Source organism: Amblyraja radiata, chromosome 26, assembly GCF_010909765.2.
Source record: "Amblyraja radiata isolate CabotCenter1 chromosome 26, sAmbRad1.1.pri, whole genome shotgun sequence".
In the NCBI taxonomy this organism is placed as follows: domain Eukaryota; kingdom Metazoa; phylum Chordata; class Chondrichthyes; order Rajiformes; family Rajidae; genus Amblyraja; species Amblyraja radiata.
Genome location: NC_045981.1, coordinates 35,262,351 through 35,286,761, shown reverse-complemented (window position 1 = coordinate 35,286,761; position 24,411 = coordinate 35,262,351). Strand labels below are relative to the sequence as shown.

General features: G+C 42.0%; 1 protein-coding gene across 10 annotated transcripts in view; it reads left to right on the top strand.

Moving 5' to 3' along the window:
* Nucleotides 1–24,411, top strand: part of LOC116988145 (protein NO VEIN-like) — a 129,347-nt gene that overhangs the window by 32,486 nt on the left and 72,450 nt on the right. For all 10 annotated transcript variants that reach the window (XM_033044673.1, XM_033044672.1, XM_033044671.1 and 7 more), the window contains 6 exons: nucleotides 651–1,028; nucleotides 3,666–4,303; nucleotides 14,971–15,099; nucleotides 16,274–16,471; nucleotides 19,266–19,406; nucleotides 21,359–21,619. In XM_033044673.1, the coding sequence (XP_032900564.1) occupies nucleotides 651–1,028; nucleotides 3,666–4,303; nucleotides 14,971–15,099; nucleotides 16,274–16,471; nucleotides 19,266–19,406; nucleotides 21,359–21,619 (1,745 nt within the window). The remainder of the gene's footprint in view (nucleotides 1–650; nucleotides 1,029–3,665; nucleotides 4,304–14,970; nucleotides 15,100–16,273; nucleotides 16,472–19,265; nucleotides 19,407–21,358; nucleotides 21,620–24,411) is intronic.

Sequence of the window (24,411 nt, the reverse complement as noted above, 5' to 3'; positions counted from 1 at the left end):
AATGATGAGAGGGATAGACAGAGTTGATGTGGATAAGCTTTTCCCACTGAGAGTAGGGAAGATTCAAACAAGAGGACATGATTTGAGAAATAAGGGACAGAAGTTTAGGGGTAACATGAGGGGGAATTTCTTTACTCAGAGAGGTTACCTGTGTGGAATGAGCTTCCAGTGGAAGTGGTGGAGGCAGGTTTGATTTTATCATTTAAAAATAAATTGGATAGTTATATGGACGGGAAAGGAATGGAGGGTTATGGTCTGAGTGCAGGTAGATGGGACTAGGGGAGAATAAGTGTTCGGCACGGACTAGAAGGGCCGAGATGGCCTGTTTCCGTGCTGTAATTGTTATATGTTATATATGTTATCTATGAGAAAAACATTTTTCACACAGAGAGTGGTGAATCTCTGGAACTCTCTGCCACAGAAGGTAGCTGAGGCCAGTTCATTGGTTATATTTAAGAGGGAGTTAGATGTGGCCCTTGTGGCTAAAGGGATCAGGGGGTATGGAGAGAAGGCAGGTACTGGATACTGAGTTGGATGATCAACCATGATCATATTGAATGGCGGTGCAGGCTCGAAGGGCCGAATGGCCTACTCCTGCACCTATTTTCTATGTTTCTATGTTTCTATGAGCATACTATTTTTCTCTACAGTTAAATTGATGGAGGAACTGCGAAGCCAGTTATTGGAACTCTTTGTGACTGAGCCTGATGGCATTCGTGAAGCCACTTTACCTGAATGCTACCGCAAGAAATACAAGCGGAAACTAAAAGCGGGGACTTACGGATACACTAACCTAAAGGAACTACTGAAGTCCATGGATGATGTGCTTGAAGTGGTCCAAGTGCCAGGATTAGGCAACGTGTACAGATTAAAGTCCACTCAAGCCTGTGCGGTGTCGAAAGGTGAAGAGGACAAAATTAAAGTAAGGTTGGCAGCAACTACACTGCCTGCTGGTGTGAAGAGCGCGGAGACTGTGTTCAAAAACTTCTCTGGTCCTCAGATGTTTCCTCCACCATCACAGCCGCAAGGTACTTACATTTTTTAATTGTTAATATTAATTAAAAATTCTCCTCTGTGAAATAGTATTTGCCTGCAGTCAGTGGATATAAAGTAGTTTAACGTGGGCAGCTTACAACCCAGCGGTATGAATATTGATTCCTCTGACTTCAAGTAACCCTTGCTTTTTCCTTCTCTCTCCGTTCCTCCCCCATCCTAGTTCTACGACTAGTTCTACTGTCCCTCCTGATTAAACATTTAAGAAAGAACTGCTAGAAAAATCGAAGGTGAACAAAAATGCTGGAGAAGCTCAGCGAGTGAGGCAGCATCTATGGAGCGAAGGAATAGGTGACGTTTCGGGTCGAGACCCAGATGGGTCACCTATTCACCTGCTGAGTTTCTCCAGCATTTGTGTCTCGCTCCTGATTAAACATTACTGATTGTATGCCTCATTGTCACCTTCCCTGCAGCTAACAATGAACAATTCTACATTTCCTTAGCATCATCTGCTTTGATCTGTCATTTTCACACCTTGTCCTTCTATATTACTATGTCTCCCTCTCCCTTGACTCAACCGAAACATCACCCATTCTTTCTATCCAGAGATGCTGCCTGTCCCGCTGAGTTACTCCAGCATTTTGTGTCTATCTTCGATATAGAGGTGAAGTCTGCTTTGGCTTTCAATTAGATAATGGCTGAGTTTTCCACAACTACCTGTATTCACATCAACACCATTGTTGGTGGCCAAACATCTGCTAGTCTCGGTGTTGAATATACTCATTGTCTGAACTCTTGAGGCTGAGAATTCAAAGATTTATGGTTCTCTAAGGGGAAACATTTTTCTCAGTCTTGAAACATATAAGATTATTAACGGTTTCGACATGCTAGAGGCAGGAAACATGTTCCCGATGTTGGGGTAGTCTAAGAATAAGAGTTTAAGAATAAGGGGTAAGCCATTTAGAACGGAGATGAGGAAACACTTTTTCACACAGAGAGTTGTGAGTCTTGGAATTCTCTGCCTCAGAGGGCAGTGGAGGCCGGTTCTCTGGATACTTTCAAGAGAGAGCTAGATAGGGCTCTTAAAGATGGTGGAGTCAGGGGATATGGGGAGAAGGCAGGAACAGGGTACTGATTGGGGATGATCAGCCATGGTCACATTGAATGGCGGTGCTGGCTTGAATGGCCGAATGGCCTACTCCTGCACCTATTGTCAGTCCCATCCTAAATGCATGTCCCTTATCTTGAAGTTAGCAGGCAAGTGGTGGGGAACTGTTTAACATAGAGGAGATTGTCAGTGTGGACTCAATGGGCCTGTTTCCATGCTTTATTTCCAAATTTAAACTAAACTGCAACTTGTGTATTAAGGTGCAGATAGAGTAATCTAGGCAAGATTACTTTGTTTTTCTTCCTCTCTGTTATCAGGCTTCTGAACGCTCCTCCCATTAACTAGGGTACTGTTCAAATCACCTCTACCCCATTGTGGACTTTGGATTCTCTCTATGGATCTGATATGCTACAATGCTGAGAACTATATTCTACACTATCTTTCCACTTTGCTCTATCGTACTTGGGAGTTTGACCTGATTGCACTTATATATAATATCTAATTGGATAGCATGCAACACAAAGCTTTCATGGTACACATTATATTATTGTACTCATTACACAGTACATTAATAAATCTAAACAACCATCTTCCATGGTGCAAAGTATGACTCCAACCATTGTTCTGTGCAACTTTAGTGTTATTTTGGTTTTTCGGAATACCGCAGGGAAACAGGCCCTTCAGCCCACCGAGTCTGCACCGACCACCGATCCCCACACACTAACACCACCCTACCCACATTAGGGACTATACTATTCCTTGTACGTTTATACCAAACCAATTAACCTACAAATCTGTACGTCTTAAGAGTTGCGAGAAAAACGAAGATCTCGGAACAAACCCACACAGGTCACGGGGAGAGCATCAAACTCCGTACAGACATCAGCCGTAGTCGGGATCGAACCCGGGCCTCTGGCGCTGTGAGGCAGCAACTGTACAGCCACGCCATTGTGTTGCCCACTTTATTGAATGTTTTGTGACTATTAGCAAACTCAATCAAAACCACAGTTAGCGCATACTTTGCAGAGAATTATTGGCTAACTGCAGTCCTTGTTTCAGCTCCTTCCTGTTCAGTGTGTACATCAAGTCCTTGGAGAAACACAGATTTCATTAGATGGGGGCTGAATGCAATTTGCATTTAATGGGCACAAAATGCTGGAGTAACTCTGTAGGACAGGCAGTCTCTCAAGATAGATGGAATGGGTGACGTTTCGGGTCGAGACCCTTCAGTCCCATTCCTTCTACCCAGAGATGAGCCACTTCAGCACTTTGTGTCTTATCTTCGGTGTAAACCAGCATCTGCAGTTCCTTCCTACCGATTTCAAATGCAATTGGCATTTGTTCCTCGGGCGTCTGTACAAAATCTTTATGTTGGAATTTGCAGAACCCTAATCTCCCATAATCACTGACCATACTTCCACATTAACTATTAAATACTTTGCAACATCCTAAAATGGATGTAAAAGGAAGTGATACCAGTGTCTTTTGGTTAATGTTGAAAATCGCCATTGAATTGAGGTAAATCAAATCAAATAATTTCTTTTTCCCTCTCTCTATATTTCAGCTCCAGCTGCCATGCTTGGATTGCCGACTTTTCCAACCAGTAACCAGTACCCGGTTTGTACACCAGCAGGCCAACTCACATTTGTTTCCTCAAAATACCAAGCAGCATTGCCATCTCAGACAGCAATGCCGTTGCAGAGCTGCTCTGAACGAGGTGCAAGACCAAAAAATGGGAAGGAGGAGGAGACAGCAATGAAAAACCCTTTATCCACATCCAATTTTGTCCACACTGCCCCAAGCGGTAAAGCAAACCCTGAAGGGCAGCCAGTTGCTTCATTCACATTTGCTCAAAATGGTGGTGGTTCAGTCTGGGTAGGGCAGCGTTCAGCCTCCCCGGCACGGTCATTGGTGTCACAAGATGACTTTCCTACATTGAGCAAAAATGTGCCAAAAGAGAAACTGAGACAGCTAAAGGAGGAGGAGCTGGCGAAGAAAAGGTCGATACATCGATATCCCCAAAATTACTATGCGCAAGTGAGGGAGGAGCATAATTCTGTCATGCAGGAACGTGAAACATTGGCCTCTGACAATCTTGTACAACGTCGAAACATGCAAGTCAATTTGGAAGATGTGAACAAACGAGTTGAAGAGTTTATTCGTGCTTTAGCTGCTGAGAGGGAATATGTAACGGAAGAGAAGGTAAGGGACTCTAGACACCAGCATCTCACTGGCTAGCGACAACAATGAAAATAGTAATTTTATATAAACAGATTCTCTTGCTTACATGCAGTCATATACACAGAGGCATAGAGTGATACAGTGTGGAAACAGGCCCTTCGGCCCAACTTGCCCACACTGGCCAACAATGTCCCAGCTACACTAGTCCCACCTGCCTGCGTTTGGTCCATATCCTTCCAAACCAGTCCTATCCTTGTACCTGTCTAACGGTTTCTTAAACGATGGGATAGTCCCAGCCTCAACTACCTCCTCTGGCAGCTTGTTCCATGCACCCAGCATCCTTTGTGTGAAAAAGTTACCCCTCGGATTCGTATTAAATCTTTTCCCCTTCACCTTGAACCTATGTCCTCTGGTCCTTGATTCCCCTACTCTGGGCAAAAGACTGTGCATCTACCTGATATATTCCTCTCATGATTTTGTACACCTCTATAAGATCTCCCCTCATCCTGCGTTCCATGGAATAGAGACCCAGCCTCCTCAACCTCTCCCTGTAGCTCACACCCTCTAGTCCTGGCAACATCCTCGTAAATCTTTTCTGAACCCTTTCAAGCTTGACAATATATTTCCTATAAACATGGTGCCTAGAATGGAACACAATATTCCAAATGCAGTCACACCAACGTCTTGTACAACTGCAACATGACCTCCCAATGTCTATACTCAATACTCTGACTGATGAAGGCCAAAGTGCCAAAAGCTATTTTGACCACCTTATCTACCAGCGCCTCAACTTTCAAGGAACCATGCACCTGCTCTGTGCACACTTTGACAGGGATAAGGACTGACAGATGCACACAATCATACACTCACATGGAATAGGAGGGAGAGAGAGACCAGCCATGATTGAATGGCAGAGTAGACTTGATGGGCCGCATGGCCTAATTCTACTCCTATCACCTATGATCTTATGATAAACATATATACTGGAGTCACACGGAACTGCGGGTGCCGGTTTACCAAAAAATAATGATACACAAAGTGTGGAAGTAACTCAGCGAGTCAGGCAGCATCTCTGGAGAGGAGGAATGGGCGACGTTTTGGGTCGAATTCCTTCTCCAGACTGATTGTAGTGGGGGGAGAAAGCTGGGGGAGGGGCAAGACATCGGTGAATATATAGGTGAGGGCGGGGGGGTTTAAATTGGTACACGGTTGGACAAAGGCTGCAGACTTTGTAAAGTGTGAGATAGGGAGGTAAGGATAGGAGGCTTGAAAAGTGAAGCTAGAGGAAGGAAATGTGAAAGGGGACAGGGCAAAGGGTGAGATGGGTGTGCATCCAGGTGTGGCACAGGGTGGGGATGGAGAAAACAAAAGGGGCAGGGGTTGTTTACCTAAAATTGGAGAATTCAATGTTCATACCATTGGGTTGCAAGATCCCCAAGTTTGGGTTCGAGTTTTTGTCCTTTCATCGCTATCCGTTGTCCAATAAGCTGCCTATCGAAACATCCCTCCTCTGTATCAAATGCCCTTCTGTTCCAGGGATGCTGCCTGGCTCACTGAGTTACTCCAGCTCCATGCGTTTTTGAACATGTATAGTAATGCATGGACTGTGTTTAAGAAGGAACTGCAGATGCTGGAAAATCGAAGTTAGACAAAAGTGCTGGAGAAACTCAGCGGGTGCAGCAGCATCTATGGAGCGAAGGAAATGACCTATTTCCTTCGCTCCATAGATGCTGCTGCACCCGCTGAGTTTCTTCAGCACTTTTGTCTACCTTCAATGCATGGACTGTTGTGAACATACACATATAGGCACAGATATTTGTGTGCGTGTGTGTGCAGCATTTCTGGCAGTGTACATCAGGAGAAAACCCTGTCATGTCTTATAACACCAGGGGATGCTTTATTATTTTTCTGCTTTTATATGCATTTTATCTTCCCAGATCTACCTTCATTAAATTATTTGAGTCCTAGTCATACAGCGTGGAAACAGGCCCCTTCATCCCAACATGCCCACATCCGATTGGCAATTCGCGATGTTGGGGGAAGTCCTGAATCAGGGGTCACAGTTTAACAATAATGGGGCAATAGGGTTTGGCCTGTTATGGGATTTAATACAAGCTTGCAATTTGATAACTTTTTTTTGTCCCAAAGATATGTTTCTACTCAGGAGATGTTCTAGCATGATATTAGTTTTAGGGTTCTTGCACACTGCTTCTACCTGTGGAAAATAAGAACAGTTAGAAAGGTTTAGAGGTTCCGGTTGGCGCCACGATGTGAGTGGAATCGCGCCATTACAGCTCCGAAAAAAACTGTATTTAAAACGGGGGTAAAAGGGTCAAACAAACGCACTTACCACAGGAGATCGATTGTGAACGGCTCCGGCAGCGTTTAAAAGGTGCGTGACGTCATCAGGCGCGCGATTTTAAGAAGAAATTATGACCCAGCGCTCCCCCACCCCCACCGCTGGAAAAAAATCTACGAGAAGGGAAACTGGCCTCAGCTCTGGAGCTGCTGCTGCTTCTGCTTCTCAAGAAGATATCTCACAGAGGAAAGCTGAAATGGAGGAACTTAAGACTACCATTCTAGGTGAGATAAAGAAGCAGAGGAAGGAGTATATGGAGGAGATAAAGAAGCAGAGGAAGGAGTATATGGAGGAGATAAAAAGTTTAAAAGCGGATATGCTGGTGTCTCACGAGAAAAATAAAGAAGATAAAGAAGACTTAATAAAACAAGTTATAACGACGGTAAAAAGTATGATGGATGAGTGGAAGGAAAAGGCTAATGCCGAGTTACAAACTCAAATTGAGGATGTAAAGGAAATAGCTGCTGGGATGGAAAGAAAGCTGGATGACAAGATAGATCCTACTATAATTTCGCTAGACCAACAAGGCGAAGCAATTAAAGAGCTAACTAAAATTGCTGAAGTGAATACTAAGGAGACCGAAAAACTCCGTGCCGAGAACAAACGCCTCTTAGAATTATTACATAAAACAAACGAGAAATGTATCGATCTGGAGGGACGCCAACGCCGTAAAAATTTGCGTATAGTTGGTCTGAGCGAAGGTCGTGAGGGGAGTCAAGATCCTCGAAAATTTGTTGCAAAACTTTTAATGGATATTTTGAATTTGGATCATGAACCCCTGTTGAGCCGTGCACATAGGGCTCTAAGACGGGCCCCTGGGATAGGTTCACCGCCCAGACAAATGATTGTAAAAGTGGCCTTTGACCATGTCTTCGAAGAAATGATGAAGATAATAATAAAAAAGAGAAACCTGAAATACGAGGGAGACAACATCAGTATTTTTAGAGACTTTCCTGCAGAAGTGGCCAAGAAAAGAGCTCTATTTAAAGAAACAAAAGGTATTCTGAGGAATGTACAGAATACTAAGAATCTGAGATATGGCTTGATGTACCCAGCAATACTGAGAGTAACTTATGATGACAAGGAATATCGTTTCGTTAAGCATACTGAAGCATTGAAATTCGCCCGAGGCATACAGCAGAAGCCAGAAGATGAAGAGAGAGAAGATGCGGAGGAAGAACCCGAGGGAGAAGGAGAGGACTGAACTTTTATCATCGACCTGTGGTTATGAAATACTCACTTAGAAGGAAGTGGAATAATGGGCATTTAATAGTAGTTCTGTATTAATTATTAGAAAATATTTAATTATTCCATGATAATAGTATTACATATTATAGTATTAAATACAATTGATATTAGTAATTAGCAAATAGTAATATGAATAATAGAAATAATTACTAAGTACTAAGTATATAAAGTTAGTACCCCACCCCAATATATATAGCATTTGAGATAGGAGCTGGTATAATCAACATCTTTTTTTTATTAAAAAAACGGAAGTCTGTAGATTAATGGCCACGTTAGTGTGGCTTTCACCTTCACATACTACACACTATACAAGTGTAGTTTCTTTTTTTTCTGAGCACCCTATTAACACCCTTTACTTTTTTTTTATTATTGATATTTCTTATTGTTTTTGTTTTTTATTGATCTTATATTATATATTATTTGAATGTAGATGTGAAGGATATTGTGTATTTAGTTTAAGAAGACATAGATGTGGATTAAGGTGGAAAGAAATTCTCATTGGATTGATGTCCGGGTGCAACGGGGAGCTGGGTGAGTCAAGAAGGCTACTCCAAAAAAAGCCGCCCTAATAGTAAAATGCATGATATAAAGGTGAAGACTGGGGGTGATGGAGTAACCTTCTGCAGTTGGAATGTAAAAGGCATTAATGAACCAATTAAAAGGGGAAAGGTATTAGCTCAGTTGAACAGATTGAAGACAGATGTCATTTTCCTTCAAGAGACTCATCTTAAAAAAGATGCTCAACATAGATTAACAGCTAAATGGATTTCTAAGGTGTATCATTCTACATTTATTCATAAATCTAGAGGAGTTGCAATAATTATTCGCAAAGGTATACCTTTCATACAAAGTTCTATTATAGAGGATAAAGAAGGCAGATATGTAATAATTACAGGGGAATTATATTCAAAAAAGGTAATTTTAATGAATATATATGCCCCTAATTTTGATAATCCATTATTTTTTAAGAAAATATTTAATAATATTCCTATATCCACTCAACACAATTTAATAATTGGAGGTGATTTAAATTGTACTTTAGATAATTATCTAGATAGATCATCCGCAAAAAGGAAAGCTGCCTCGAAATCAAGTAAATTCATAAATGCTTTTATCAATACATCTAATATTAAAGACATCTGGAGGTTAGATAACCCATCCGGACGAGAATATTCTTTTTTCTCGCCCGTACATGGAACCTATTCGAGGATAGATTATTTTTTAATAGATTCTAAATTACTTCCCTTTACGTATGATGCAAAATATCATAATATTATCATCTCGGATCATGCGCCATTAACATTTAAGATAAAATTAAAAGATATATCTAATAAATCTACTACCTGGAGATTTAACCCTCAGATATTAAAGGACAATGACTGTTGTAAATATGTGATGGATCAGATTAAATTATTTTTTGAAACTAATGATAATCCTGAAACTTCTCCATCACTATTTTGGGACACATTTAAGGCATTCATGCGTGGCGCAATAATATCCGCACAAGCACATCTCAATAAAGAAAATCGAAAAATAGAACAAAATTTAGAAAATGAGATAAAACGTCTAGATAATGAAAATATAAAACAGCCTTCCAAAGAGTTAAGTAATAAAATTGCATCAGTAAAATATAGATTAAATAAAATATATTCTAATCAAGTGATTAAACTTTTTCAACAAACTAAGCAAGTGTATTTTGAATTTGGAGATAAGCCACAAAAATTACTAGCACGACAGCTTAGAAAATTAGAAGATGAGAAGATGATACACGGAATTAGATCTGAGTATGGAAATATATTAATTACTCCAAAAGATATTAATGATAGATTTTTACAATATTATAAAAACCTTTATTCGTCAAAACTAACAGGACAAACAGATAGTATGGAAATATTTTTACAAGAATGTCAAATCAATAGCTTAGATCAGGAAGGTAGAGAATTGTTAAATGCTGAAATAACAGTAAAAGATATTATAGAATCAATTAGTTCGCTTAAGAACGGAAAAGCAGCGGGCCCAGATGGCCTGAGTGCAGAATTTTATAAAAAATTTCAAGATCTGATTTCCCCAAGATTACAAATAATGTATAGATATGCATATGACCAAGGAAAATTACCAGAATCTTTAAATGAATCCACAATTACACTCATCCCTAAAGTAGATAAGGATTTGGAAGATCCTGGATCATATAGAGCGATTGCCCTTTTAAATACAGACCAAAAAATATTAACTAAGGTCTTATCTAGGAGATTAAGTTTAGTGATCTCTAAATTAATACATTATGATCAAACAGGTTTTATCCCAAAACGTTACTCATCCCATAATCTCAGACGTTTGTTTAATATTATATATTCAAAAAGAATACGAGATACGGAACTAGCGGTTATATCACTAGATGCAGAAAAAGCGTTTGATCAGGTGGAATGGATGTATTTATTTAATATAATGGAAAAGTTTCAATTGGGGGATAGATTTTGTAAATGGGTAAGAATTTTATACTCGAATCCTATGGCAAGAATTTTGACTAACCAAATTTTATCAGCCAAATTCAAACTCTCTAGGGGATGCAGACAGGGATGTCCGTTATCACCCTTATTGTTCGCATTGGTGATAGAACCATTGGCGGAAAAAATTAGATCTGAACCTGAAATATATGGCTATAATACTGATACAACAATTAATAAAATTTCTTTATATGCAGATGATGTTTTGATTTATATTACAAAACCGGAAATTAGTATTCCCAACCTGCTAAACATTATAACTAAGTTTGGTGCATTTTCTGGGTATAGGATTAATTGGGATAAAAGCGAGATTATGCCAATAACAGGAATAAATCTTAATACATTACAACAATACCCATTAAAAGTAGTTACAGACAAACTTAAATATTTAGGGATTAACGTAACTAAAACTCATAACGCATTAATAAAATCCAACTATCCTCAACTATTAGATAAACTTAGAAAAAATATTTTATATTGGAAAACACTGCCTATATCCATGATTGGTAGAATAAGTGCCATAAAGATGGTATTTCTACCGCAGTTGTTATATTTGTTTCAGGCTATTCCTTTTTTTCTTCCGAAAACTTTTTTTAAAAAAATTGATAATATTGTCAATAGCTTTATTTGGGATTATAAAAATCACAGAATAAATAAAAAACATCTATGTAAAGCTAAGATAAATGGAGGATTAGCACTTCCAAACTTTTTATATTATTTTTGGGCTGTTCAGATTAAGAATATGAATTTCTGGTGGGTAAATATGGATCATGAACCGACATGGTTAAATATAGAAAAGGAGGACTGTCTACCTTTCAATGTAGGTTCGATAATTTTTGCACCAACGGAAGTACAAAAAAAATATTATAAAGACAACCTAATAATATATAATAATAGACGTATTTGGAAACAAATAGTTAAGACTCTACACTTGGATAATCTCTCATTTAGATTACCAATTATGAATAATCCATCGTTTAAACCTGCTATATTAGATGGGGGGTTTAAACAATGGGATGATTTAGGAATTACAAGGATAGAACATCTGTATAGAAAAGGAAAATTTCTTTTATTCCAGGAGTTACAAGATATTTATGGATTGTCTCCACAACATTTGTTTAGGTATTTACAAATTAGAGATTATATTAAATCCAATACACAAGATTATAAAAATAAAGAAGCAGGATTGTTAGATGATCTGTTTAATTTATATCCAAATACAGAAAAATTAATAGCCTATATATATAACATCATTTTGGATAAGGAGAATCCAATAACGGAAGTATATCGTCAAGCATGGGAAAATGAAATGGGATTGGCTATAACAAAAGAAAACTGGGAAGAAAGTTTACAACGAATACACCGGTGTTCATTAAACGCCAGACATATACTGATACAATTTAAAGTATTATATAGGTTACATTATTCGAAAACTAAATTAAATAGTATTTTTCCGAATCTCTCCGCTATTTGTGATAAGTGCAAGAAAGCAGAGGCAAATTTAATACATAGTTTCGTTACATGTCCTAAATTGAATTATTACTGGACAGAAATCTTTAAAGTTATTTCTGAAGTCATCAAAGTTAAATTGGACCCTAACCCAAAGCTAATAATATTTGGAATTCCGGATTTACATCTATCACTTACAGTAAATCAAAGAAATTTCTTTGATTACTGTTTAATAATTGGAAAAAAAATCATATTGAAATTTTGGAAGGGAACATTATCCCCCACAACCAAAATGTGGGCAACAGAGATGATGGAGACGTTACATCTGGAAAGAATTAGATTTGTCCTATTGGACAAGTATAATTCTTTTGAACAGATATGGTCTCCATATATACAGTATTTAGAGAAGTAGCTGTTCTTGGCAGCACAGCTCGACGTGCACCCTGCGGGATTTGGTGAGAATAATTCATTTTTATATTGGAATTACATATATGTCTTTATTGATACTATCACTTGTAGTAGTGTTATTAATAATACATATTGTGGTTACTAAAAATGTTTTTTTTTTTTTTTTTTTTTTTTTTTTTTTTTTTTTCGTTTTTCTTTTCTTTCCTATATATAATCAAATTATTATTTAATCACTCTCTTAATGATTTATTCTTCCTCTATTCTTTCTCTATCATTATTTCTAAAAAAACAGTAGATAAGTATTACTAGTGTTTTACTTAATGCAAATTGAATTAATTTGATATAAAGTTGTTTGAAGCATTGTAATTGATTACCTTTAATAAAAAAATATATTACAGAAAGGTTTAGAGGGACAGAGGCCACCTGTGGGTAAATGGGACTGGGTGAATGATGGTCGGCCCAGACGGGTTGGGCTGAAACGCCTGTTTTTGTGCTGCATGTGGCCATGATAAACATAAAACGGACAGTGAGAATATATTTTGATGTGCAGATTTTATTTTCGGTTTAATTTCAATCCCTTGCATTATAAAAAGAACTGAACATGTTATTCACTTTTAATTCCCGCCACCAATGTTAAAACTCCACCTCTTTATTACTACAAATCTTTTCTTGTTGTTCTCACATTTTCCATTCCTCACCCTCGTAATCTCTTTTTTAAACATAAAAACAGAAAATGCTGGTAGCACTCAATAGATCAGGAATCATCTGTGGTAGAAAAATAGAGATAGCGTCTCGGGTTCACAACTACAGGGCCCTCCATGATGTTTGGGACAAAGACCCATCATTTATTTATTTGCCTCTGTACTCCACAATTTGAGATTTGTAATAGAAAAAAATCACATGTGGTTAAAGTGCACATTGTCAGATTTTATTAAAGGGTATTTTTATACATTTTGGTTTCACCATGTATAAATTACAGCTGTGTATATACATAGCCCCCCCCTAATTCAGGCACCATAATGTTTGGGACACAGCAATGTCATGTAAATAAAAGTCGTCATGTTTAGTATTTTGTTGCATATCCTTTGCATGCAATGACTGCTTGAAGTCTGCAATTCATGGACATCACCAGTTGCTGGGTGTCTTCTCTGGGGATGCTCTGCCAGACCTGTATTGCAGCCATCTTTAGCTTGCTTGTTTTGGGGGCTAGTCCCTTTCAGTTTTCTCTTCAGCATATAAAAGGCATGGTCAATTGGGTTCAGATCGGGTGATTGACTTGGCCACTCAAGAATTGACAATTTTTTAGCTTTGAAAAACTCATTTGTTGCTTTAGCAGTATGTTTGGGATCATTGTCTTGCTGTAGAATGAACCGCTGGCCAATGAGTTTTGAGGCATTTGTTTGAACTTGAGCAGATGGGATGTGTCTATACACTTCAGAATTCATTATGCTCCTACCATCAGCAGTTGTATCATCAATGAAGATAAGTGAGCCAGTACCTTCAGCAGCCATACATGTCCAGGCCATAACACACCCACCACCGTGTTTCACAGATGAGGTGGCATGCTTTGGATCTTGGGCAGTTCCTTCCCTCCTCCATACTTTGCTCTTGCCATCACTCTGATATAAGTTCATCTTTATCCCATCTGTCCACAAGACCTTTCTCCAGAACTGTGGTTGCTCTTTCAAGTACTTCTTGGCAAACTGTAACCTGGCCATCCTATTTTTGCGGCTAACCAGTGGTTTGCATCTTGTAGTGTAGCCTCTGTATTTCTGTTCATGAAGTCTTCTGCAGACAGTGGTCATTGACAAATCCACACCTGACTCCTGAAGAGTGTTTCTGATCTGTCGGACAGGCGTTTGGGAATTTTTCTTTATTATAGAGAGAATTCTCTGTCATCAGCTGTGAAGGTCTTCCTTGGCCTGCCAGTCCTTTTGCGATTAGTAAGCTCACCAGTGTTCTCTTTCTTCTTAATGATGTTCCAAACAGTTGATTTTGGTAAACCTTAGGTTTGGCTGATGTCTCTAACAGTTTTATTCTTGTTTCTCAGTCTCATAATGGCTTCTTTGACTTTCATTGGCACAACTTTTGGTCCTCGTTGATAAACAGCAATACAAGTTTCCAAAGGTGATGGAAAGACTGGAGGAAAGACTAGGTGCTGAGATCTCCCTTATACCTGCATTAAGGAGGCAATTAAACACACCTGAGCAATTACAAACACCTATGAAGCCATGTGTCCTAAACATTATGGTGCCCTGAAATGGGGGACTATGTATAAACACAGCTGTAATATCTACATGGTAAAACCAAAATGTATAAACATACCCTTTAATAACATCCGTCCATGTGCACTTTAACCTCATGTGATTTTTTAAAATATTACAAATCTCAAACTGTGGAGTACAGAGGCAAATAAATAAATGCTGGGTCTTTGTCCCAAACATTAGTATGTTGGATTGGAAACATTAGTTATTTTCCACAAATGATTAGTGCGGGTGTCAGGGCTTATGCAGACAAGGCAGGAGAATGGGGTTTAGGAGGGAGAGATAGATCAGCCTTGATTGAATGGCGGAGTAGACTTGATGGGCCGATTGGACTAATTCTACTCATCACTTATGACAATAAATGCTGCCCGTCCTGCCTAATATGTCCTGCATCTGTTCTAACCTCAGTCTTCCAGCACCTGGTTGTTTTTAACTGTCTGTTTTATTGTAATACAGGTTGTGAATAGAGTTTGCAAATACTTCAGGGTATCGCACTTGAAAGACCTTGGCATCTGGCATCCGATTAAACTGCCGGCCATTCGAGAGCTTCGACAAACACAACGTGAGATCGTCACTTTTATTGAGGTACAATGGTACTTTATTTGACATATGTACTAAGGTACAATTACATTAATTTTTGTACACAATTCAGTACAAGTACAGTATGTACCTGTACGTACTGAATAGTGAAAAGCTTGGATCGAGTAGATGTGGAGAGGATGTTTCCACTAGTGGGAGAGTCAAGGACTAGAGGTCATAGCCTCAGAATTAAAGGACGTTCTTTTAGGAACATAATCTTACATGTTTCAATAAGATTCTCTCTAATCCTTCTAAATTCCAGTCTATACAAGCCCAGTCGCTCCATTCTATCAACATTTAGAGGAGGTATGTCTTAAGTCAGAGGGTGGTGAATCTGTGGAATTCATTACCACAGATGGCTGTGGAGACCAAATCAATGAATATTTTTACAGCAGAGATTGATAGATTCTTGATTAGTACAGATATCAGGGGTTGTGGGGAAAGGCAGGAGAAGGGGGTTAGGAGAGAGAGATAGATCAGCCATGATTGAGTGGCGGAGTAGACTTGATGGGCCGAATGGCCTAATTCTGTTCCTATCACTTATGATTTTATGAAGTATCACTATACATAAGCACTTAGATACCTTTTAAGTACACATCTCTGATACAATACAATTGTATAGCAGTAGTACACTGAGTCAGGACACAGAATCGCCAGATTTGGCGCCATTTTCGAGTCTCAGTTGTAAGTGCAGGGTTCTTCACCTGACCCTGAAGGCCCATTGGTGTTGCGGGGTTGGCCTGGCCAAGTGTGGGCCATGGTGTCCCCCGCCACTCCTCTGCTGCATCAGGGTGCTTCCAGTCCACACGCTCAGCCTCAGCTGCTACTGTTTAGTTTAGTTTTGAGATAGTGTGGAAACAGGCCCTTCGGCCCACCGAGTCCGCGCCGGCCAGCGATCCCCGCACACTAACACTATCTTACGCACACTAGGGACAATTTACACTTACACCAAGCCAATTAACCTACAAACCTGTACATCTTGGGAGTGGGAGGAAACCGGAGATCTCGGAGAAAACCCACGGCGTCACAAGATGAACAAACAAACTCCATCCAGACAGCACCCGTAGTCTGGATCGAACCCGGGTTTCTGGCGCTGTGAGGCAACAACTCCACCGCTGCATCACCGTGCCACCCTGATGTTTATTTTAAACGATGGAACTTAATGTTTTCTCACCCCTAGGCCTTTGAGGGCATCAGATGCATCTGCACTCTCTACGAATTGAGCCAGTGCCTGGCAGCACTGAAGAACAAGAAAAACTTTGAGGAACTGAACCTTGGGCCTTTATGCAAGCACCCTCATGTGCACAGGATTTTCAAAGTGCCTCCGTCGATGAAGGATGAAGATATATTTGAAATTGAGACTGTGGATATTTTACAGGTACAAAACATGGCAGCTTTACTCCGTATGATTCCTCTGCGATGTGGTGTGAAATCCTGGTTACGAATCAGCCAGGTTCATGCATTTAGAATTGAGTAATACACCTTCTATGCATCAATATGTTTGTTTTATAGATTTATCTGTCTGTATTTATTTGTTTGTTTATCTTTTTCTTTGTGTGTGTGTGTGTGTGTGTGTGTGTATATATATATATATATATAGATATATACACACACACATCTCTAAATAAATGAATATATATGTGTGTGTGCGTGTGTATATAAATATATATACATATACATGTGTGTATATATACACACGCATATATACATACACACACACATCTCTATATAAATGAATATGCGTGTGTGTATATACATATGTGTATAAATTGAGGAAGGCTGTCAAAGTATAGAGTGGGATTATAGATTAGCTACAGAAATGGGGTTTAATCTGAGCTAGTGTGAGGTGCTGCACTTTGGGAGGTCGAATGTCGGGAAAATATACAATTAATGGCAACTCTTAAAAGCATTGACAAGAGGGATCTTGGGGTCCCTGAAACTAACACGAGTATCTAGAGCAGTGAGGAAAGTGCATGGAATGCTTGCCTTCACCGGTTGATGCATTGAGTGCAAGAGTCTGGGTGTCATCACGCAGGTCTATCGGACTTTGGTTAGGCCGCATTTGCAGTAGTTTAGTTTTAAGAGACATCGCTGAAACAAGCCCTTCGGCCCTCAGAGTCCGCACCAATCCCAGCACATTAACTACAGACTTTTTTATTTTTATACCATGCCAATTAAACCGACAAACCTGAACGTCTTTGGAATTTGGGAGGAAACCGAAGATCTCGGAGAAAAGCCACACAGGTCACGGGGAGAATGTACAGACAAGCGCCCGTAGTCAGCATTGAAGCCGGGTCTCTGGCGCTGTAAGGCAGTAGCTGTACCGCTACCCCACTGTGCCGCCCATTAGGACAGTATTGATTACAGTACTGGTTGCCCATTGTAGGAAGGATGTGGTGGCTTTGCAAGAAGCGCCGGGGGGTGATTTACCAGATTGAAGCCAGAGTGTTGGCTACAGGGAGAAGTAGGACAAGCTTGGATTGTTTTCAGTGGAACGCCGGAGGATGAGGAAAGACCTGATGGAAGTATATAAAACTACGAGAGGGAAGACAGTCAGAGGCAAGAGGGCCTAGCTTTACGGTGAGCGGGGCAAAGTTTAAAGGAGATGCGTGGCGGCAAGCTATCTTTACACATAGTTTTGGTCTCCAAATTTGAGGAAGGACATTCTTGCTATTGAGGGAGTGCAGCGTAGGTTCACGACGTTAATTCCCGGGATGGTGGGACTGTCTCATGTTGATAGAAGGGAGCGACTGGGCTTGTATACTCTAGGATTTAGAAGGATGAGAGGGCATCTTATTGAAACATATAAGATTATTAAGGGATTGGACATACTAGAGGCAGGAAGGTAGACAAAAGTGCTGGAGAAACTCAGCGGGTGTAGTAGCATCTATGGAGTGAAGGAAATAAGCAACGTTTCGGGCCAAAACCCTGAAGGAAATAGGCAACGTTTCGGGCCGAAACCCGGAAGGGTTTCGGCCCGAAACGTTGCCTATTTCCTTCGCTCCATAGATGCTGCGGCACCCGCTGAGCTTCTCCAGCATTTTTGTGTACCTTCGATTTTCCAGCCTCTGCAGTTCCTTCTTTAAAACATGTTCCCGATGTTGGGGGAGTCCAGAACCAGGAGCCACATTTTAAGAATAAGGTGTAGGCCATTTAGAACGGAGATGAAGACAAATGTTTGCACCAAGAGAGTTGTGAATCTGTGGAATTCTCTTCCTCAGAAGGCAGTGGGTCCAATTCTCTGGATGCTTTCAAGAGCGAGTTAGATAGAGGAGTCAAGGGATATGGGGAGAAGGCAGGAACAAGGTACTGATTGTGGATGATCAGCCATGATCACAATAAATGGCGGTGCTGGCTCGAAGGGCCAAATGGCCTACTCCTGCACCTATTGTCTATCGATGGTGAGTGTCCGGAACATAGAAACATAGAAAATAGGTGCAGGAAGAGGCCATTCGGCCCTTCGAGCCAGCAACACCACTCATTGTGATCATGGCTGATCATCCCCTATCAATAACCCGTGCCTGCCTTCTCCCCATATCCCTTGACTCCACTAGCCCCTAGATCTCTATCTAACTCTCTCTTAAATCCATCCAGTGACTTGGCCTCCACTGCCCTCTGTGGCAGGGAATTCCATAAATTCACAACTCTCTGGGTGAAAAAGTTTTTTCTCACCTCAGTCTTAAATTCTAAGTGTGGCCCTGGTTCTGGACTCGCCCAACATTGGGAACATTTCTCCTGCATCTAGCTTGTCTAGTCCTTTTATAATTTTATATGTTTCTATAAGATCTTCCCCTCATCCTTCTAAACTCCAGTGAATACAAGCCTAGTCTTTTCAATCTTTCCTCATATGACAGTCTCGCCATCCCAGGGATCAATCTCGTGAACCTACTGCTTCAATCACAAGGATTTCCTTCCTCAAATTAGGAGACCAAAACTGTACACAATACTCCAGATGTGGTCTCACCAGAGCCCTATACAACTGCAGAAGAACCTCTTTACTCCTATACTGGAACGCGCTGCCAGGGGTGGTGGTGGAAGCAGATACAATGGTCTTTTGGGTAGGCATTATGAATATGGAGGGATATAGATTACGTGAAGGCAGATAAGAGTCGGTCTTGGCATTGTGTAATTTACTCTCCCCCCCCCCCCCCCCCCATCTTGTCTCCCTCCAGAGCCTCAATACGTATAGAAGATCCAAGAGAGGATGTAAAATAGATTTGGCCGAATTTATCAAATACTTAGCTGATGGTTATCACTGCGATTCACCGTACGATCTTGGAATCAGAATTACCAGCATCGGTCTCTCAATATCAGTAAGTTCCTTTTCTTTTATTCACTTAAGTTATTCTCATTTTAGATGGTAATGGATTTCTGCCCCATCCGATTTTGTCACCAATTCTATAGATGATACAATATTGGAAATGATAGAACCATGACATTGTACAGCATGAACACGGTGCTGCCGCCATGACCAAAGCTTTGATGGCCAAGTTAAGGCTCTTAACATTTTTTTAACAACTTTGAACTTGAAGGCACAAGAGGGCTGTGTGACTGCAAAGTGGTGACTTTTGCGTAAGTTCATAAGTGATAGGAGGGGGTGGGAGATTGCAGCCGTCACGTGGTTCTGCACTGTTTCAACGAATGCAATCTACCCGGCGTGCACAATCAAATAAGATCAAATAGAACAAGTTGTCCTGCAACTTTAGGCTGTGCACGCCATAAGCAAGAAGAAGAAGTGATAGGAGCAGCATTGGACTATTTTGCCCATCAAGTCTACTCTGCCATTCAATCATGGCCGATCTATCTTTCCCTCTCAACCCAATTCTCCTGCTTTCTCCCCATAGTCCCTGACACCCGAAACAGTGTCCCTGAAAGTGAAGAAAATAAATGACTAAATATCTCTCTAATTAATTCCCGGGATGGAACAAGGTTGATTCCCGGAATGGCGGGACTGTCATATGCTGAGAGAATGGAGCAGCTGGGCTTGTACACTCTGGAGTTTAGAAGGATGAGAGGGCATCTCATTGAAACATATAAGATTGTTAAGGGCTTGGACACACTAGAGGCAGGAAACATGTTCCAGATGTTGGGGGAGTCCAGAACCAGGGGCCACACAGTTTAAGAATAAGGAGTAAGTCCTTTCAAGTTCAAGTTCAAGTTCAAATTTATTAGTCACATACACCTAGGTGTAGTGAAATTCTTTTTGCCAATGCAGCACATAAAAAAAGAATACAAACATGACAATAATAAATAGCATTAACATAAAAACATCCCCCCACAATGGTTCCCATTATGGGGGAAGACACAAAGTCCAGTCCCATCCCCAATGTCCACCCATAGTCGGGCCTATTGAGGCTTCCACAGTTGCCTCTACGGAGGCCCGATGTTCCAGGCCGTCCTCGCCGGGTGATGATGTTCCGGCGTCGGGAGAGTCCTCTCAGCGGCTTGGGAACCCTGGAAAGGCCGCCTCCTTACTCGAGACCGTGTCTTCCGGAGCCGACAAGGCCGCGCCGAATGGAGCTCAACTGGCGATCTCGTCGCGAGATCCCAGGCTCCCGATGTAAAGTTCAGTGCCGCCGCCCGCAGCTCCGCGATGTTTTTAACGCCGGTCCCAGCTCATCGGAGTTCCAGCGCGGCGACCCAGGCAAGGCACCGCCCGCCCCGCAATGGCGCTCCAGCGCTGCACCACCGTCCTCAGACCCGCAGCCGCCGATGCCGCCGCCGCCGATGCCGAGGCTCCGGGCAGTCCCCTCAGGAAATGCCGCTCCAGGCCCGCTGGTAGGCCGCGAGGACGGGTCGAAAGTGCAGCCCGGAGAAAAGCTGCATCTCCGACCAGGTAGGGACCCTGAAAATTAGTTTCCCCCCCTCCCCCACACATAAAAAAGCTAGAACTCCTGAAAACAAAACACTAAACTAACTAAAAATAAGATAAAATAGATGAAAAATAGACAGCTGCAGGCTAGGCAGCCATACCCCCTACAGGTCGGCGCCAGTACGGAGACGAGAAAACACTTTTTCTCACGGAGAGTGGTGAGTCTGTGGAATTCTCTGCCTCAAAGGGCAGTGGAGGCCGGTTCTCTGGATGCTTTCAAGAGAGAGCTAGATAGGGCTCTTAAAAATAGCGAAGTCAGGGGATATGGGGAGAAGGCAGGAACGGAGTACTGATTGGGGATGATCAGCCATGATCACATTGAATGGCGGTGCTGGCTCCAAGGGCCAAATGGCCTACTCCTGCACCTAATGTCTATTGTCTATTAATTAACAGACATTGTCAAAATCAGCGGGCAGTGAACGTGGCGCAATGGAAAATGCAAGGACTCGCATTGAGAGCGAGATAGAGGAGGAAGTTCGAAGCCGGATGCACAAGGTTAAGAAGAATCTCCTCGACCCCGCCAGTGGGCCACAGCTGTACTCCACTTCAGGGTGCCTGGACCTCCGTAAGCAGTACGCCTCAAACACAGCGGCCGAGGCCGTTCTCCAGGTCTTCAGTAATGCTTCTGAGGTTTTCGGCGGAAGAATGACCAAGGTAATAATTAATTTAAATAATTAAAATGCTGGAGAAACTCAGCGGGTGAGGCAGCATCTATGGAGTGAAGGAATAGGTGACGTTTCGGGTCGAGACCCAGAAGCATCTATGGAGCGAAGGCATAGGTGACGTCGCCTATTCCTTCGCTCCATAGATGCTGCCTCACGCGCTGAGTTTCTCCAGCATTTTTGTTTACTTTCGATTTTTCCAGCATCTGCAGTTCTTTCTTAAAGGTAATAATTATATGTTTCCATGCCCTTTCATTTAGATATAGATGAACATTTAACAATTACATAAATAGTGGTGGGAGTTTGTTGACAATGGGGGAGAAACTCCCACAGTGAAGGAAATGAGGATTGTGTGCGAACTCGGTGTATAATTACCACGGATTTTAATCTGGTTTGCTACTGGGTACCTTTTCGAGGATGTTGCTAGGATTTGAGGGCCTGAGCTCTCTGCTAGGACAGGGGTCGGTAACCTGATGCGGCCCGTAACCCCAAATCATCCGGCCCGCAGGCGTATTTTTCCCCCCGTATTTCTCCGACCCGAAAACTTCCGTCATCTCCGGCACCGACCGGGCCCGAGGCCTCAGCGCCCAGGCGCGGTGACGCAAGGAGGAATGCGCTGGCGGCCGCAATGGCGGAGCCGCCGAACGCCGGCTGTGCTGCATCCTGCACTAAGCCGCCGGCACGGCCGCGCACCTTCTGTGTCTGGGCTTCACTGTCGGGATCGGGGTTGTCAATAGGCCGGGGACGAGTTAAGGGCCTGTCCCACTGTACGAGGTAATTCGAGAGTTCTCCCGATATTCCCCTGATTCGAACTCGGAGAATTACGGTAATAACCGCTCGTAGGTACTCGGGGCTCTCGTGGGCATTTTTCAACATGTTGAAAAAACGTCATGGGCTTACCGCGTTTTCCGAGTACCTGCCGTTAACGTTACGAGCCGCTAAGAGACGTCCCGATCTCCGACGTACATTCTACGTACTTACCACGTGTTTGATTTTTTTTAAACTCGGGAGAGCTCTTGGTTAAACTCGTATAGTGGGAAGGCCCTTTAGTGTGAGTTATTGAGCCACTGCCTTCAGGACTGAGCCAAGGCAATGGTCCGTAGGTGTGCCATGTTGATGAGCACCCGTAACTAGGGGGCCAGTGCTCCGGGTGGCATCTATGTGAACACCCATCCGGGGTGGGATCATGTATACACGTGATAGATGTGGCCCGCCACCCGCTCACAGACATGCGTCCTGGCCCCGATGCAGAACAAGGTTGCCCACCCCTGGTCTATGACTTTATTCTTGGGAGTGCAGAAGGATGAGGGTAGATCTTAATAGAGCTGTATAAAATAATGAGGGGAATCGATAGGGTGATGAACTTCTACCCAAATGAGTCTTCTACCCAGAATAGGGATATCAAGAACCAGAGAAAATGGGTTTACGGTGAGAGGGGAACGATTTAATAGGAACCTGGGGGGCAATTTTTTCACACTTGGGTGGTGGGTATATGGAACGAGCTGTCAGAAGGTAGTTGAGGTAAGCACTATAACAACATTTAAAAGTCAGTGGGACTAGTGTAGATGGAGCATCTTGGTCGTCATGACTCTGTATGACTCTGCAAAGGCAATAAGATATGTATATGCGTCCCTTTGAGACTGGCCAAGGTTGAACTTTTATTGTTCTGCACGCAACAGACCGATTCCTGGGATGGCAGGACTTTCATATGAAGAAAGACTGGATAGACTCGGCTTGTACACGCTAGAATTTAGAAGATTGAGGGGGGATCTTATAGAAACTTACAAAATTCTTAAGGGGTTGGACAGGCTAGATGCAGGAAAATTATTCCCGATGTTGGGGAAGTCCAGAACTAGGGGTCACAGTTTAAGGATAAGAGGGAAGTCTTTTAGGACCGAGATAAGAAAATCATTTTTTACACCGAGAGTGATGAATCTGTGGAATTCTCTGCCACAGAAGGTAGTTGAGGCCAGTTCATTGGCTATATTTAAGAGGGAGTTAGATGTGGCCCTTGTGGCTAAAGGGATCAGGAGGTATGGAGAGAAGGCAGGGATGGGACACTGAGTTGGATGATCAGCCATAATCATATTGAATGGCGGTGCAGGCTCGAAGGGCCGAATGGCCTACTCTTGCACCTATTTTCTATGTTTCTATGTTTCTTATCTCAATAATCTAATAAAACAATAGACAATAGTCAATAGGTGCAGGAGTAGGCCATTCGGCCCTTCAAGCCTGCACCGCCATTCAATGTGATCATGGCTGATCATCCCCAATCAGTACCCCGTTCCTGCCTTCTGCTGATATCCCCTGACTCCGCTATCTTTAAGAGCCCTATCTAGCTCTCTCTTAACATTGGTGGATGAGGTGTTCACCCAACATTCGTGGGTGGCAGAGATATAACTGTCCCTGAACCAGTGGGTGAAAGACTTGTACAGAGTGGATGTGTAGAGGATGTTTCCACTAGGACGAGAGTCTCGGATCAGATGTCATAGCCTCAGAATTAAAGGACGTTCTCTTCGGAAGGAGATGAGGAGGGATTTATTTAATCAGAGCGTGGTGAATTTGTGGAATTCTTTGCCACAGAACGATGTAGAGGCCAAGTCTGGATATTTTTATGGCAGAGATAGATAGATTCTTGATTAGTATGGGTGTCAGAGTTTATGGGGAGAATAGGGTTAGGAGGGAGAGATAGATCCGCCATGATTGAATGGGGGAGTAGACTTGATGGGCCGAATGGCCTGATTTTACTCCTATTCCTTATGACACCAAAGTCAATGGCGATCA